At 35.3% G+C, this 18,865-nt stretch overlaps 1 protein-coding gene across 1 annotated transcript in view; it reads left to right on the top strand.

Moving 5' to 3' along the window:
- MBD2 (methyl-CpG binding domain protein 2) overlaps positions 1–18,865 on the top strand; it is an 83,341-nt gene that overhangs the window by 47,648 nt on the left and 16,828 nt on the right. The window contains exons 5-6 of the mRNA XM_027868789.1: positions 11,049–11,139; positions 12,299–12,476. Coding sequence (XP_027724590.1) covers positions 11,049–11,139; positions 12,299–12,476 — 269 coding nt within the window. The remainder of the gene's footprint in view (positions 1–11,048; positions 11,140–12,298; positions 12,477–18,865) is intronic.

The following is an 18,865-nucleotide window of genomic DNA, read 5'->3' as shown; positions in this document are numbered from 1 at the left end:
TCTGAGAGAATACCTGGAGTTCTTGTGCTTGTTCTATACTCAGGGCAGCCAGGAAGTATTGTCAATAGCTTGAGCCTTTAGCCCCCAAGCCTCTCAAATCTCAATGATGGTTTCAATTCCTTTTCAGCAAACAAAAACAAAACCAAAAAATTAGCCTAACTTTCATGGGGAGAAGGACTTAGGATATTGCTTCCTCCACAGGTTCTTATACAGAAGAGATATTAATTTTGTTCCATTAGCCTTGGAGGGCAGAATGGCCTTTGAGTGTAAATTAGGAGTCAAATTTAGGCTCAACTTAAATGAAAACTTCCTAATAATTAGAGTGTTCCAAGATTGGAATGGTCTATCTTGATATTGAGTCTTCTGTTTCTGGAGATCTTCTATGAAAGGCTAAGTGCCACATATCATAGACCTCATAGAAGGGATTCATATTTTGTATGGATTATATTAGGTGTCTTCTCAGGTCCTTTACAAGTCTAAAATTCTTTATTTTCATTTATATAGCCTCACATTGAGAATTGCATCTTATGTATACTCTGTGTGTGTGTGTGTGTGTGTGTGTGTGTTTTACCATATTTTTCATTTCTTTCAAAATAATTTCATTGGTATTGTTTGATATGCAAAATCCATACAGATCCATTCAAAATATATTATTTGAGTGAAAATGATAAAATTAGACTTTACTAGTGGCCAAGGATTATAAGATTCATAGGATCATGGATTTGGAACTAGAAAAGGGGCTTTAGATTCCAGGAAACCTTTGGGTTGGAGATGTACAGTCTCTAGAATGTGACTGGGATCATGAGGGAAAGGATCCTTGGGGCTGGGCCAGGATGCAGCAAATATGGCAAGGGTCATACAGCAACTTCATCTCTCTCTCTCTCCCCTTCTCTCCTTTTTTCCTTTCCCCCACTTTCTGCACTCCATTGCGAGGCCCAGGGCCCTTTGCTGGTACAAAATCCTGTGAATATTTCTCTAATCTAAAAATGAATCCTTATCATCTCCTTTCTTTTCTTTCTTGGGCTTTAGATTTATATACTTCATTCCCACCCACCCACCCACCCACCTCCTTCCCCATTGCTTTTAGTAGTTATTTATGATCAGGAATATAAGGTCATTCTCTGTACTTCAAATAATCAATCAAACATAATAAATTGACACAATGCCCATGTCTAAAACTGTAGGACTCTTTCCACACCTCTAGTCCAACACTTGGGGGTGGCATGCTACTTCATCAGTTCTCTGAAGTTTTGATTAGTTACTTACTCTAACAGAGTTCTATAGTAGTCATCAACTATTAATGGGCATCCATCATATACACAACATTCTGCTGAGTGCTATGATGAGATAATTCAAACAGAATTAGGTAATTATAGGGGATACAGAAATAGTCATTAGTTCATATGTATTTTCTCCCTTACAAAGCTTTAAGTTCTTTGATGGTAGTGGCTGTCTTATTTTTTTATGTATTTAATTTTGGTATCCTTCACATAGTCATACAGACACTTTCTTCTCTAATTGGGGAGATAAAAATAAAATCTGTAAAACAGCAAGGAATAGTTGATCATAGATGAAATATTTTAAGGCATTCAGCAAAGAGAAAGTTTGGTTGTAAAGGAAGGCTTCATGTAACATTAATTAAACATTTACTATATGCAAAGGATTCTGCTAGATACACAATGAAATGCAAACTTATAAAGACATCATCACTGTCTTTAAAAATAATCTTATGTCTCTTTCAGACAGGCCATACCTATTAAGTAAACTTACTATCTAGGGCATGTAATAATGATAGAATCATCTTCTACTTGGATACAAAGTCAAAATTTGTGGGACTGGTTACGTATCTTGAATGCTGAATTTATAAGCCCTAACATATACTTTGTAAATATAAGACACTTTGATAGATCTGTGATTAATTGATATAGGTACTTCAAAGAGTCTGATTGCAGAAAAATTATTTTTTTAATCTTTCTGCAGACTCTTTTCCATGTCCTCCTATAATTCCTTCGTGGGGGGCGGCACCCAAATACTGGGCATATTCCTCAAGATTTCTTACTATTGCCAGTATTCCAGTGTAACATATTGGTTGATCTCTCTGTTTTTTGTTGCTCTCACTATATTAGTGGTCTACCTTATTCAATCCAGTCATATTTTTCCACAATTGAAATCTTTAGGCTATTTCTGTGCAGCTCTTCATTGGTAATGTGTTGTAGACTATTCACACTCACTATATGCCTTTCTCTAATTCTTTAATAACTAGTTATTTGGTATTCTGCGACTTAAAATATTATTTTACTACGTTGCAGCTTCACTTGAAAAATACTTGTATTAAAAAAGAAGGGTCTTTATTTCAGGGAGACATTTGAAGTCATTAAAATCACTGTATTGTTTCACAAAGTCAATTTTGCCTACTTTGTTCCTCCCATGTAATACCGGGCCTACTTCACTGTCTATCCATAGTGTCTTTCCAAAATGAACAAACTCTATAGATTGTGCATCTGATTGCATGTCTTAGACTGGACAAGAGGCATTCTTTGTCCATTTGTTTTTTCCTGTGTGGATTGTTAGGATGAATCCTTGAGTGATTATTGTTTTAACTTAGGAAATTCTGGAATCTTTTGGAGTTTAATGCAATCAGAACCTTGTCATCTGCAAAAAGCAACATCTGGAGGCTCTTACCATTTATAGAGAATTCATCTTCAGTATGGATTCCATATTGGCTATCTTCTATGACAATGGAAAACACCTTTGGAAAGCATAGATTTCCCTTTTTTATGCTTTTCTTGACCAGAGGATCACTTGAACAAAATTCTCTATTACATGTTTCAAGAAATTTTATGTGGTTTTAATGTTTGTGTTGGAGATACCTTATTGGAGGAGAGTATTTAAAATAGTATTTTGCTTTACCAAACTGAATGTTATTTTTTTAAGTCGATAAAAAATAAGCACATTGGGATCTTATATCCTCTACTCTTTCAGTAAGCCGTGTGGTGCAGATTTGTGATCTATTATAAGTACTTTTTTTTTTGAAAGCCTCTTTCCTTTTTGTTTCTTTATCAAGGTAGTTTGTAATATCTGTCTAGGTCAGGCATATTTTATAGACATAGAAAAATATACACAGATCAGTACCTATAGCTATTTTCACATATCTTTTTTTGGTAGAGCAGTGATCAAGATGTTTTCCCCCCAAGCATGTGGTATATTCTTTCTTCTTTTGGATATCTTAACTCAGTCCCTCAAAGCCTTCAAAATTCTATTGCCTCCAGCATGGACTCCTCTGTATATACTAGGCATTATTAGTACTGCCAATCTTTCCATCTTTGTCCTCTTTAGTGCCTTTCTTCAGGGTAGAAGTGTGATGTAGTGGGAAGAGCAGTAGATCTGGAGTAAGATAAGTAATCTGGGTTCAAATCCATGCTCTGACATTTATTAATTGTGTGACTTTGGGAAAGTCACTTAGCTTCTCTAGGTCTTAGTTTCCTCATCCACAAAATGAGGGAGTTGGACTAGATGAGTTCTGAGATCCTCTACAGTTCTAAAACTAAGGCCCTTTAAATCTTTGTCTTCCAACAAATTGGTAACTCTGACATTACAGTCCAGAATGTGGTACCTCCACTATTATTAACGAAGAAAACACTTTGTTATAGAAATGTTGATAGATCTCTTTTCTATTTTTTATTTGTTTGTCATTCTCTCAATTTCATCTTTAAATGCTCTTAGAATGATTTGGTAAAGTGGGTGTAATGCCAAACATGCTGTAAGCTTGTTTTTCCCTCCACTGATTTCCATTGTTTTATGAGGCATTTTCCTTCATAAAGTTTCAAAAATTAACTTCTAAACCAGCTTTGCTCTTGGCTTCCCATTGCCTCTTTGATTAGCAAGGAAACCAAGTATTTGCTACCTAAGGATATGTCTAGGGTTTTTTTTTTTCTTGTGGCAAGTGATTTACATTGGTTCATTGCCTTTAGGAAATGGAGATAGTTTGTGTTGATTTCTATTCTTTTATCCATTTTCCAAATTTTAACATTCACAACTTGTTCAAATAGATCAAGTTGCTTTTGCCTCAATTGTATACTGTTTTCTTATTTCTTTTTCTTTTAGTTTGGTATTGATTTTGATCTGTGGTCTGACTATACCCAGACACTTGATTCAGAAATGACTTCCACACTAGCAGCTAGTTGTTTACTGTCTTGTTGAAATATAATTAGTCTTTCAGTAAGATTTCCATTTAACTGCAATGTCTTTTTGTCTTGTGGTTTCATTTATAGCCAGAATGTGAAAACTAATTTGATTCAGTTGCTCCAGTAATACGTCACTGGACAAGGATCTTGTATTTAGAGTATCAGCAGTGTAGTTATCCCGAAACCCTCGTGATTGCCTATTTCCATTTTTCTGTCACTTTTGGGAAAGGGGGGTTGCATGGTACTATGGGCCATTTAAAATGTTCCTTTGTTTAATGTGTTGCTTTGGCTAAAGAATTAATTACCAAGTGTCTAGTGTTGGTTGTAAAATCTTACTATACTTGGCTAAGCTGGGCCTTTGGAAAGAAAACAAAATTGTAAGACTCTTCTTAGAGCTTTTCCAACATGATAGAACCTGCCAGAACTTATGCTCTACTGGCAATTTAAGAATCTAGAGTCATGTTATTGACATACTGAGTCATCAGAATAGGGTTTTGAACAGGGCTTTAAGTTTACAAAGCACATTCCCTATCACAGCGTTGTGAGGCTGGCTGTGCAAGTATTTTTTATATCCATTTTACAGATGAGAAAACTGAGCCTCAGAGAAGAGATTTCCTTATGGTCATACAGTTAGTAAAGATCAAACTTAGGTCTCCTATCTTTAAGCCCCAAGATCTTTCAATTGTACCATATAAAGTGAGGACAGCAGTATCACAGTGCAGTTCTTTAGAGTTTTCTGGCTACTAATCAGATTCTAGACTAGAGATTCCCTGGATCTTTTGTAATTTGATATCTGAGTAACAGACTTAGGGAATTTTAATCTACACCTTCAATAGTTAGCTAGTAGACATCTCAGTAGTCATCTAAGTACTTTTTCCTTTCACTTTTTAATCCAGCCATAATATTTATCATATTGGTTTGAATATAGACCACTTCAGGACATCAGCTGGAGTCCCTGAATGAGATTCATTTGAAAGGAAAATAAAATATATATACATAGAGGTGTATGTGTATGCATGCATGCTTTTGTTTGTATGCTAGAAAACCGAGCGTCCTCCCCCACCCCCATATTATATCTGGGCAATCAAAAGAACACTCAATGCATGTGGGATCAGAGGACCTGAATTTGTCTCACCTCCACTACTTGCACTCTTTGTGGCTTTCGCCAAATAAATTCCTTAACTGGGCTACAGTTTTCTCATCTTTAAAATGAGGGGACTGGATTAGATAGCCTCTGAGGGCCCTTCCAGCTTTAAGTCTGTGATCCTTTGCTCCTGAAGGTTGCTCTTAAGTTTTATAGCATCCAGATTTGGGTATAGGGTACTGTTTATGCTTCATTAATATGATAATATGATAAATTCCAATAAATTTGTCCAGTTCTCAAAGATAACAACTAAAACAACTAAAAATTTGGTCTTTAAAAAGCAAATACAACACTGTTTCTAGAAGTTATCAACTTGGGGACATTTTCTAGAAAAAGGAACTTCCAGAAAACATGTAGTTAACTAAAATGCTGTCCATTTTATGCATTCCTTTTGGTGTTTCAAAAGAAGTTTTAAGTATTTTGTATCTTACAAGCCTTATACAAGAGCACATCCAGTTTTTGATTCCTTGAGAACTATAGCAACTTGCCTGATTCAATCACATAAAAAGTAAATTACGTCTAGGCTAACTTTCCAAACATATTCTAACTTGTTATGCCTTCAGGTTTCATCTTCATTATTACCCTAACCTGTGACTCATGCTTGGATCTGTAAAGTAATAAGCTCCATTACCAGGTCTTGAAAAATTGGAAACTTTTTAACCAGTCATAACAAAAATATTTTAAGCACCTCTACTATGTCCACTACAATGTATCCTTGACCTTGAAGAGTTTATCATGTATTTGAGGAGAAGATAGTATGGTAATCCCTTGGACATGGTCATACTTTGTTTTTCTTTATGTCCTAAAGCATATTGCTTTAAGCATAATTTATATTTGATATGTACCGAATGGATGATTTATGAACTATAGAAGAATATATATGTATGTTTAAGTGCTGCACTGAAGCATTATAGAAATTTAGAGAAGGAAAATATTCAGGAGGGATTGAGTATCAGCAGTGGCAGTATTGCTACTACTATTGCTAGTGGTATTTAGAATCCATGCCTCTGAATCTAGACTATGCTAGCACATAGGCCAGAGTTCTTAAATGAGATCCCTTTGAAAGGAAAATAAAATACATATATGTATATGTGCACACACGCACACTTGCTTTAGTTAGTGTGCATATACTGAAAGAAAAACACCAATTGTATCTATGTAATGGAAAGAATAGTCTCTGGATGTGAAGTCAGAGTACCCAAGTTTAAGTCATAGTTCTGCAACTTGCAATCTTTGTGGCTTTGGACAAAAAAAAATCTCTTTATTAGGCTGTAGTTTTCTCATCTCTAAAATGAGGGAAGTGAATTACATGGCCTCTGAGGGTCATTGCTGTAGTGGTGGTGGTGGTGGTGGTGGTGGTGGTAGTAGTTGTTGTTGAAGCCCTTGGAATAGATATATTTTGAGGAAATGGATATAGAAGAAAGAGTAAGGGCTGAGAAAGAGAAGAATTAAAGAGAACCCTCAGAGTCCCATGATGGAGGGAAGAAAGGACTCAGGCAGGAGGAGAGGAAGTAAGGAGAATTAGGGTAAGTGGAGTTTATGTAATTTGAATAAGGAGAGAGTTTAAATAGCAATGGCCATTCAAAAGTGTTGTTCTATGAACAGGTCAAGGAGGATCAGAAAAAGCTATTTGGTTCAGTTAGATGCAAGTCACTGAAGAACTTAGAATATTTTATTAAAAGACAGATGCCAAAGGGATTAAATTTGCTCCACTGGAGATGGTAGCTATAAACTGTTCATTGGAGAGGGTTTGTTGCAAAAGAAAGGAGAAGAAAATTAGTATGTTAGCTGGGTCAAGTGTAACCTGTACATGTTTAACAACTGGGAGAAGAACTGGCGAGAATAAGTGTAGAGGAAGTGAGAGATAGGATATTTTAACATTTAAAAAGGCAGGTGGGAAGTTCATTAAATGACAAACTTTTATTAACCACTAAACTTATTATGCAGAGATTTATAAGAGTCTCTAACCTTAAAGAGTTTTTCAGAAAGATAAGACATACAAATAACTGTGGTTTGAAGTAGAATATGAAAAATGCTATAAGAAAGAAACACAGTGTTACGGAATTTTGTAGACTGGAATGATCAGAAAAGGCATCTTGGAAGAAGTGACATTTACACTGGAATTCAAAGGGTCAGAAGAATTTCAAAAGCCATAAATGAGAAATGGTTGGGAAGTGGCAGAAACTGTATGAGTAAAGGCTTGGAAGACATCTATGTGGAATGATGGTATAGTTTGACTAAAGCATAAGGGAAGTATTGTGAGATAAAACTGGAAAAGTAGGTTGGGGTCAGATTGTAAAAGGCTAATCAATGGTAAGCAGTGCAGTGACATTGAAGTTTTCTGGAGAGTTACATTAGGGCTGTGCATTAAAATGATGTATAACATGGTACTCTCATAATGTGGTATAGCATTGACTAAAAAAGGGGAAAAACTGGAGAAAGGAAGATGAAAGGAGGCTATTTCTGTGGTCAAGAGAAAAGGAAATTTTGAAAGAAAATGATTACAGGGGAAGTGAAAAGGATCTTATTAGCAAAATAAAAGGTCAAGTAAATATGATTAAATGAGAGTTTCTTGGGGCAGCTGGGTGGCGCAGTGGACAGGGCACTGGATCTGGAGTCAGCAGGACCTGAGTTCATATCCATCTTCAGACACTTGACACTAACTGGTTGTGTGACTCTGGGCAAATCACTTAACCCTGATTGCCTCCCTCCCTCCTTCCCACAAAATGAGACTGCCTTGCTTCACAGAATCAGATTTCCTGAGTTGGAAGGACCCTCAGAGACCTATATCTCAACAAGATTCTTCTATACGGCATATCCTTTTCTTTTTTTTGTTTTTGTTTTTAGGCAATTGGGGTTAAGTGACTTGCCCAGGGTCGCACAGCTAGTAAGTGTCAAGTGTTTGGTCTGAGGGGTCAGATTTGAACTCAGGTCCTCCTGACTTCAGGGCCCGTGCTCTATCCACTGCGCCACCTAGCTGCCCCTGTACAGCATATCCTACAAGTGGTAATTTTTTGTTTGTTTGAAGACCTTTACTATTGAGAGACCCACAACCCTCAAATCCGATCATTTCATTCTTGGTTGTGTCAGGAAGTTTTTCCACATTCTCAAATATTCAGATGGCTCTCTGATGTCATATTTCCTCTAATGATACAGATTGCAACCTATTCATTACCCCACCCCCACCTCCCAATTGTGTGAGACTCTTGTCCATGTCCTATAAATTCACTGCTAAGGACCTTCCTCTTTACATCACATGTATGCAAATAGCATACATGAGTTTTTACCCATTGATTATCCCTCACAATTACCGTGTGATATCTTTTTTAATGATTTTTTTAAACGACATCCTTTATTCTTCCTCTCTTTTGTAGTTCCTTTTGATATGGTGAAGCTTGCTCATTCTCACCATGCATCTCTGTATTATCCTTTGGGTGATCATCGTTTTTAATTATTTAGAGAATGACTCACAGCCATATAAAATGCATGGAATATTGGTATTAAAAGGATAGAACTTTGTTTCAGAGAAAAGTTTGGGGCCATTGAAAAAAAAATTTGTGATTTCCCCAAAGCATTCCAGCCTATTCTCTTGCTTCTCCTTAGTTCTGTATCCAACTCATTGCCCTATCTGGAATAGCTCTTGCCTATGTAAAGGTACTTTATAGTCTAGATAATAGGCATTCTTCATTCACTCGGTTTTTCCTATGTGAATGGTTAGACCAAACACTTTTTTGAATATTCATTGGTATCATCCAGAAGGAGGCATTAGGTGTTCTTGGGCTTGATGCAATCAGTATAATATGGTTTCCAAAGAGGATCATCTGGGGAACTTCCCCATCTACAAAGAATATGTCTTCAATTTGTACTCTATCCTGGATCTCTTCCATGACAGTGGCAAAAAACCTTTGTAGTTTTATTGTTTTATGTCTATTCTGATATGAAACATCAAATAATTATCAAATATGGATATTTCTGATGTCTTTCACAATTTTTGCATAATTTTAATGTATGAATGAGAGACAATAGCTTTTAAGGCAGTATTTTCCTCTGGCAAATGAAATGCTTTTTTAAATTAACTTTTTCCTTACATCAAGGCGAGGTTCACCTCTTTAAATTTCCACCAGTTGTTCTTAGTGCTACCCTTGGGACCAACTTGATCAAGTCCAGTACTTCTTCTATATGACAGTCTTTCAAATACTTGAAGATAGCTATTATGTTCTTAGTTTTTTTTTCCTATCCTATGCTAAACGTCTTCAGTTCCTTCAACTAAGCATACCATGATTTTGAAGCTTTCACCATCCTGCTTGTTCTTCTTCTGGACACCTTCCTGTTTACTTGATTCCTTCCTATAATATGGCATACAGAACTGACCAAAATATTCCAGATATGGTCTGACCAGAGCAAAGTGCAGAGAGATTATTACCTTTCCCTTTCTTGACAGTATATATCCTATTAAGCAGACTGAACTTGTAATCCAGTAAAATACGCAGTTTTTTTTTTAAAGATAAACTGCTTTCTGTCCCCATTTTGTACCTGTGAAGTTGATTTTTGGTTCCAAAAATAAGACTTTATATTTTAAAAAAATTAAACATCATATTAAAATTCACACAGCAGTCTAGCTGAGCAAAATTTTTCTGATTCCTGATTAAAAATACAAAATTAGAAAGGGGTGAATGTGCTAGAGGTAGACATGATGATAGCTGATAATGAAAAAGAAGGCCAGAAGAACTGTCTCACGAATGAAAAGCACAGAAATCCAGGCTCAGACAAGTATGCTATACTTTAATAGATCCTAAGGGCATTACTATTTGGTAACTGATGATTAATAATGATGACCCTGAGTTATCAAGATGAAGTTTTAGTTTTGAACTATTTAGTTTCTTTAAGAAGACTATTTTTAGAAATATTTTTAGAAATATTCTCATCAAAAATAGCTTAAGTAACAAAATCTTTTTCACATTTTTAATGAATAAACTTCAGTTATCTGTAAAGTTTACTTACTTGGATTGAAGGCAATGTGGTTTACTAGAAAGATTAATGAACCTGGAGTCAGGAGACTTGGGCTCAAATCCTGGCTCTGAATTGAGTGTAATTCACTTAACCACTCTGAGTCTTCATTTCTTTTTCTTTAAAATGGAGATGAAGCTATTCATTTTGCCCATGTCACTTGGTTGTTTTGAGGAAAGCACTTTGTAAACCCTAAAGTGGAAAATAAACATAAGTTGATGTTGGTACCCAAGACGTGTGGATTGGTGAGAAATTACTGCCTATATTATTTGTTAGGTAAAATGCTAAAACTTTGATGCAACTTGGATCTGTTAGAATTGAAAAATGTCAAAATTATATTTTTTGGAGACAACTTTCATAATAAGTTATCTCTAGTCATACTGTTAAGTGAAAACGGTGACAAAATAGGATTATTATTTTAAATTAGGGCTATTTAAAATTAGAAATGCATGTTTTGAAATGTTTAATGATACTTGTATGTTTTTAGCATATCATTGTTTGAGAACACATAGAGCAAATAAAGCTTGTGTTGTCCCTAGTACTTCTGTGCCCTGGCATATAGTAGGCACTTAATAAATGCTTGCCGAATTGCATTGGAATTATTTAGGAAGAAATATTTTATTTATGTTTTATTAATGTTTAAATTTCATGATTCAGCAGCATAAACTTTTTGTTTCAAGCAGGTGTCTATTAATGGTACTTTTGCCTTTCAGCTTTTCTGGGAGAAGAGGCTACAAGGACTTAGTGCATCAGATGTAACAGAACAAATTATAAAATCTATGGAACTTCCAAAAGGTCTTCAAGGTAGCATATTTAGCATTTTGTTATCCTTATTGGGTACATAGCACTTAAGGCACTTTTTTTTTTAAGCCAAGGAGAGTGAATTTAAATTTACCATATGTTGTAGTTTGTGATTTTACTCACTGTATGAATTAAGTCAGAACTTTGGGAAAATTCAAAGTTTATACTTGCTCTATCACACCTGGGTCAATATCTGTCCTGCCATTGTTTTTAGCAGTAGCTGCTGATGGCCAATAGAATTCACATTCTGATTTCTTAATCAGTATTGGTAAATGGGAATGAGAATCACATTCATTTCAATCAATCGCTGCTTAAGAAGCAGCAGTAAGTGAAAACTTTCATAGAAGTTTCTTTTGCTGGTATACTTGGCATCTTTTAAGTCTACTTTTTGGAAAATAATGTGTGCTGTTTCTTAATCTTTAAAGTCTGATTTACACAATGTAAAATACACAGTTTTATTCATAAATATCTATATGTAATTAGTGGTTCAGTATTATCACTTAACATTCATGAAAATGATTGCTTTACGCAGTTAATATTCAATAATTTTGCATTTGTTGCTCTAGTTTAATATAAATAAAATTAAATGTAAATTAAAATTTATAACCATTTCTTCTATCACTTTGGGTGTTTTTTAATAGGGATTTGAAGGATCATAGAGTTAGAGCTGGAAGGAGTTATAAAAGGTATTACTATAGCACAGTTTTGAAGCCTTGATATAATGATTATTGAGATATTGTTATATATGATTATAACATAGATGGCTTGGAAGAGATGGCTTGGAGGTAGTGTGGAAGCCTCGTTAATGCTAAAATATATTGTAAAACTATTCAGGATCCAAAGGACATATTAGGAATATTTGGATATAATGTTACTTTAGAAAGAAACCAGATCAAGACAATAGTTGATTTGATGAAATGTAGCCTATTTATAGAAACACAATACCTTGGAATCTTTTTGGTTATTTTGAATGGTTATTAAAATGTTCAGTCATCTTTATAGTATAATTTCATGCAAATGTTAAAAAAAATGAGAGAGAAAGAGAGAGTGTCTATATAGGCATATAAGATTTGTTACTAAGTTAACATATGTTCATAAAAAACAGGCTATTTCCAGATGTTTAGTATGTCTCGTTAATTTCTTGTAAACATTTTTTTTTTAGGGGTTGGCCCAGGTAACAATGACGAGACTCTTTTATCGGCTGTTGCCAGCGCTTTGCACACCAGCTCTGCACCAATAACAGGGCAAATCTCTGCTGCTGTGGAAAAAAACCCTGCTGTTTGGCTTAATACATCTCAACCCCTTTGCAAAGCCTTTATTGTTACGGATGAAGATATTAGGTGAGGTGATTTTAACAGAAAGTTGTTTTGTCTTTGAGTCAACGCTTTTAGGAATTATCCCATTTCTGCTACTTGGTAAATTTTTTTTTTAGTGTTGGATAAATCACTAAATCTCTCTAGGCTTCAATTTCTTTTCTGTAAAATGGGATTGTTGAACTAGATGACCTATAAAGTTTCTTCTAGCTCTTATTCTATGATCTGTATATTATTCTTTGTGTTTAGCATTATTGCTGATTTTTAAAAATCATTTTGTTTTGATTTATCATCTGTCAAATAATTATTGTTTGCCTTAATTTCCTATGTCATGGACTTGTGGGGATAAACAAGATAGTAAATGATGCTTTTAACATATAACTGCACTGACAATTATAAGTGCCATTATGATGTTAATGGGGATAACAAAAATGGATGTCTGTCCAGCAGTATCTTTCATTTGATTTGTATTTTTCCTGTAGTTTGCATATATAATTGTTTTATCAATGCCTTTCATTGTGGGTTTTTTTTTGTTTTGTTTTGTAGGCTTTGTAATGCCCTTGCTTAAATTAATTCCATTTCTAATCACAGTCCAGATTAGCTTGTCTTGCTTTTGTTTTGAAGTATCTCACAAACATGTGTTGATTTAGTTGTACTTTAGGGGAGAAATTTATTATTCATGTATGTAGGCACAGCACTTTACCTCATGCCTGAGTAATTGCTTTGGTGTAACAGGAAACTTATTTTTCTCATGTCTAATTCAGCACAATTATGTGATAGAGACTATTGATTACTTTGGAATTGGTAGATTCCTCTCCAGGCTCTACTTATGACTCTTATCATGCCACAGTAGCCTTGTCTGAAGAGAGTCTTCAAGATTGTATTTAGTGCTACAGAATCAAATACTCTCTTGATATAAATAAATGAGTCCATTTTCTACTTGCCATCTCTTTCACCTTTATGACCCTAAAGATGTAGTCTACTTTAGAAAGTGACTTATGGAATCCTGCTGGCTTCTTCCTAATTTTAAATAATGATGCCTTCATTGCAAGTAGAAACCATTCTCAAAGATTTTATAAAGATGACGGAGCATATTGGCTAGTAGCTATTAATGTCTTCTTCACTTTTATCACTTTTTTTTTGTGATCTACACACATATTTATAGAAGCCACATTATATTCATTTCTCTTATTTGATTTTTCTTCCCCTCAACCTCCAATATTTATTTTCTTCCTATATACCAAGTCCTTTCCTGCATCCCCAAATTCCCTCGTGTTTAAGAAATTCTTAAAGACCCTACCTGTTGTCTTCTCTTTTTCAACCAGACTTCTTCTACTTTGTCTCCTTTTGCACTCTTTAAAATTCTCTGCAATGTGCCTTCCAACCTCATCACTTGTTCGCCTTAATACTGTCTTCTCTTTTGGTTTTCTTGATATTGTGCTCTCTTGGTTCACCTACCTATCTAAACACCCCTTCTCAGTCTCCATTATTGAATCCTTATTCACATTATACTATGCTCCCTGACTATGGGTATACCCCAAGGCTCTGTCCTGGACTCTTTTTTCTTTCTATAAACTCTAATTTTGATGACATCAACTAACATTAGTTTAATTATCATCTCTATGCAGATAGCTTGAGGATCTATATATCCAGCCCATTTTTTTCTCCCAATCTCCAGTCTAGTATCACCAACTAACTGCCCATTGGGCATTTTGGGCTGGATGTGCCATAGCATCTCAAGCTTAACGAAAGAATGCATTGTTTTTTTACTCTCAGCCCTCTCCCAAAACCACCACTCTGTTGTTAAGTCCCTCCTCTACCATCTTGACTTAGTGTTACCACTGGACTCTGATGACTGTGGTGGAGAGAGTTGGGCTGATGACTTTGTTGCAACTCTGCCTCACTTAAATCCAATTCACACACAAGTTAAATCATCACCCCATGATGTCATTGGTCCTCAAACCTCTGAAAATGCCTCTTAAGGCTTTGTTTTTTAAGGCTTCTTTCCCTAAATTCAGTCCAAAATTTAAAAACCCACCATTGTTGAAATTCAGGTCAGCCTTTTCTCCCTACATATTCTCTGTTTTTCTCATCTTTCCATTTTTATTGGATATACCCCTCTAGGAACACAGCATAGTGTAGAAAGAACCCTGGATTAGGGCCACAATTTATTAGGCTTCTCTGAGAACTTATTGAGGCTCTGTGACTATAAGATGGACCTGTATTCTAGTGTGGTGTTATGAGGAAAGCACCAAATTGCAGTCAGGAGATCTGGGTTTCAGCTTTGACTGCATTACCAAGCAGCTGTGTGATCTTATAATATTGATGCACCTCTATGAGTTATTTCCTCATCTCTAAAATTTTAATAAAATATGTAAGGAAGCCTACAGAAGAGGGATTTTAAGAAGACACTTACCATGGAAAACAGTTTCAAATGAGTCATATGTATGAGTAGGTTTTAAAATGTCAGTTCTGTACTTAACTTTTATGTCAACCTGAATCTTTTATGTTGAGAGTGGATCACATTGGGAAAGGTTCCAACTTGCTTTAAAAATAATTTCTAAATTTTCTTTTAAGGCTTTCCAAACCAGGTAACATGATTTCTTTTGTCTCAGAATATAACTTCAAGAGATGCTCCAAACGATTTTGTGTGTGTGTGTGTGTGTGTGTGTGTGTGTTTGTGTTAACTCTTATGCCTGAGCAAATATGTGAGTGTGTGCTTAGTAATGTCTTAGTCTTTTCTGTTCATGAAATTAAATGGGAAAAAATATGTCAGCCAAAATACATCTAAAAATGTATAGTATGTTCCTTTTTGGTGTTTTTTCTTTAATGTTGTATTTTTAGTAGTCAACAACTTCATTTACAAAAATAGTCTAATTTTACTGAATTATCTTGTCTCAAGTTCATGTGATTAACTCTCCCTTTACCATCTTTTGAGAATGTTTGGAGAATTAAAAATAGCCTATGAAGTGTATTTTAGGAGGTAACAGAGCTATTTAAAATTAGAGCTTTTTATAGTTCCCTAGAGTAACAAAATCTGTTTTGTTGTTGGTTATTTGATGAAATAAAATATCATGTTTCACTCATTAGCATTGGTTCTTTTCCCCTCTCTACTAATTTGTGGTTGAACTAGTGTCTTTCTTCCTGGAATACTTCTCCTCTACCAAGACAAGCATCTTTCTACATGTGACTTGTTAGCATCTTTCCCCAATTCTGATACTCTTAAAATTCCACATCATCTACAAAGCACTTCCTGACTAACTGGAAATATAATGGTGCTTCCCCTCCTCCTTCCATTTTCACATTGTCTGAACATGTAATTCCCATGACTCACTCTTTATTCAAATTCACACAGAATGAACTTGTACCTTTGGTTAGAGGCAGTTTGGTACAGTGGAAAGAGCACTAGGTCTGGAGTCAGAGGATCTGGGTACAAATTTCTTTCACTCCCTGAGTGACTTGGGAAAAATCACATTGTCTCCCTGAGTCATTTTCCTTGTTTATGAAGTGAGAGGTTGGAATGCATGGTCTCCTAGGTCCCTTCTAACTTTAAAACTCTGATCTTATATATTGATATTTATGTTTTATAAGTGTTTATGTCTATGTTGGTCCCCAATAGTTCTGTTTCTAAGATAGGTTACTGAAGCCTAAGTTTCTGTGGGATGGGTACTTTGTATATATAACATGTGCTACACATGTCTGGCACAGAACTCTATAACAGAGAATGGGAAATAATGAACCCTTAGGTTACATTGATAGCAATTACAAGGACAAGAAAAGAAAATTATTTCTCCATGATTAAAATTAGTATATTCAATTCAAAAAACATTTATTAGGCGCCTACTATTTCCTTGACACTGCTAAATATGCTAAGGATACAAAAAGAGGATAAAAGTGACACTGCTAACAATGAAAATGGCGTTTGTAACCGGAACGATCATGTTACAACTTAGATAACTCTTTCTACACCGATCTATTGTGAAATTTGATATTTGTTTGCAACTCTGACTCTTAGATTTACAGATAGCACAAAGTTTTTACTCAGAGCAATCCTGTTCCTAATAGCTTTCTGCTGACTGATCTGTCAGCTTCCAGATAGTCAGACATATGCCTCACTGCTGTAGACTGTCTCAGTGGATCTTAATTGAAGTGACTTGTTTCCTTGTTCTCCTCCTTTTGTGATTGCCACACTTTATCTGCTTTACATTTCTGCTTTGGGCACCACCATACCAGTAAAGCTTTATGAGAAAAAATAGGTCTATTAATTTTAACATGTATAAAGACATTCTTTAATTTCTGGTAAAGTCAGATGATCTTTTTCCTGTTTGCTTTCTAATAAGTTTTAAAAATTACTATGAAAATATGTAATATACTTTTTTAAACCATAAATGAAAGAAAACTTGTGATAGCTGAAAGTCTGAACTTCTAATTCAGAATTCATTGTTGATAATGCTTCAAGATAGGAAGGATTCTAGGGGTAGAAAGGCTAGAATAGTTAAATTACGGAAAAGAGAGTAGTCTAATAGGCAGAAGGAAATTTTAGTTGTTCATTCAGTAAATAGATTATGAGAATATTGTTTGTAGCTGCTACTTTTAAACTCAACATTAAATTGGTTAAGTGAAATAATTGATTTTTAGGATCATGAAATCCCCAGTCTAGGTAACAAATCTTTTACTACTACATATTTGAGCATATTTAATTACTTTCATTGAATTTGATGTTGGTTGGAGCAGATGGCCTTTGAGGAACCTTTTAGCCCAGAGCTCTTATTTTAACAGTGTCTTATGCTCCCTCCACTGAAGTAGCTCACAGTCTCTCATAAGCTTAGTAGCTAGATCTTCATAAGTTCTGTATGCACACGGGGGCTTGCCAATCTAGTGATGAGCCTTTCTGATCTTAAGTAACAGGCCAGTCCGTGTGTATGTAACAGCTCTACCATCCATCGCCAGACCTATACCTGAAGGCTTTGCAGCTTGGTGTAGGACTAGCCTAAGCTTATATTCTGCTGGTGTACCCTTAAAGAAGTAAATGGGGGCAGCTAGATGGCACAGTGAACAGAGCACCAGCCCTGGAGTCAGGAGGACCTGAGTTCAAATTCAGCCTCAGACACATAACACCCACTAGCTGTGTGATTCTGGGCAAGTCACTTAACACCAATTGCCTTACCAAAGGGGGGAAAAAAAGAAGTTAATGCCACGTCCACACCATTATGGGTTATTGAATTTGAGCTATGATGGAAGATATCTGAATAAATGTCTTAAATATTCTGTCCTTAGATTTATCCATTTGGCCCTAGTACTGTTATAATAAAGAACCATTTAATGATGGCCATGCAGTGGAAATAACAATAACAACTGCAGTAGCAGCAGCCAGCATTTATGTATCATTTCAATGTTTGCAAAGTACCTTTACTTGTAATCTCAGGTGATCCTTATAACCACCTTGGGAGGTAGGTGCAATCATTATCCTATTTCACAAATGAGAAAACTGAAACTGGGAGAGGTTAAGTGACTTGCTCACAGTCACATAACTAGTTAAGAGGCTGAGGCAGACTTTAAACCAGTCTTCTTGACTCTGTAAGTTCACTTCTCTATCAGCTATGCCAAACCTTTCCTTTTCAGAAGTGTTAAAACTTTACATAGTAGAGATTATCATGCATCCTTTAGTGAATGCTTGTGAAGTAGTTCTTTTCTCCTCCCTTATCAACAAGAAATGATTAAAATTAAATAATCTAAAAAAAAAGATTAAATAGCCTAAGGAAAATCTATACATGGAAAAGGGCCAATGCTTATTTTTATATTAATATACTTACGAAGTTAATTCTACTCTCCTTCTCCACTGGCTTCTTCCCTTCTGTCTTACACACATTCTCACGAGTCCCTAATTTAAAAAAAAAGCCTTCTGTTGGCCCATCTGGTCCATCCATCTTATGTCTTGCCTCACTTTTCACCTTCAATGCTAAACTTCTGGGAAAAAAAAGGTTGTCTATACTTGGTGTCCCTGTTTTCTCACTACTGTCTTTTCATCTTCATTCAGTCTGATTTTCACTGCCATGATTCTAGTCTCTGAAACCTGCTCTTTCAAACATAACTAGTGATCTAATCTTCAAATTCAGTGACCTTCCTTTGTGTCCTCATATTCAAACTTTTTTTTTTACTACTTTTTAACAAAGTTGACCGCTACCTCCTCCTGATAATTCCAACGCTATTGACTTCAGAGATACCATGCTCCCTTGTTCTTAACCTAACTTCTTTAAGCACTTCTACTCTTTCTCTTTTTTGATTTCTGAGTGTCTTTCCAACTTCTTAATGTGGGTATTCATTAATAATTGGTCCTCTCCTTCTCTACCTGGTCTCTTTTTTGGCAATCTCATTAAGTCCCAAAGCCTCACCTACTACTCTACACAGTTAACTTT

This window comes from Vombatus ursinus, unplaced genomic scaffold, assembly GCF_900497805.2.
Source record: "Vombatus ursinus unplaced genomic scaffold, bare-nosed wombat genome assembly UNPS02014791.1, whole genome shotgun sequence".
NCBI lineage: Eukaryota > Metazoa > Chordata > Mammalia > Diprotodontia > Vombatidae > Vombatus > Vombatus ursinus.
This window is presented reverse-complemented; position numbering and strand designations above follow the sequence as displayed.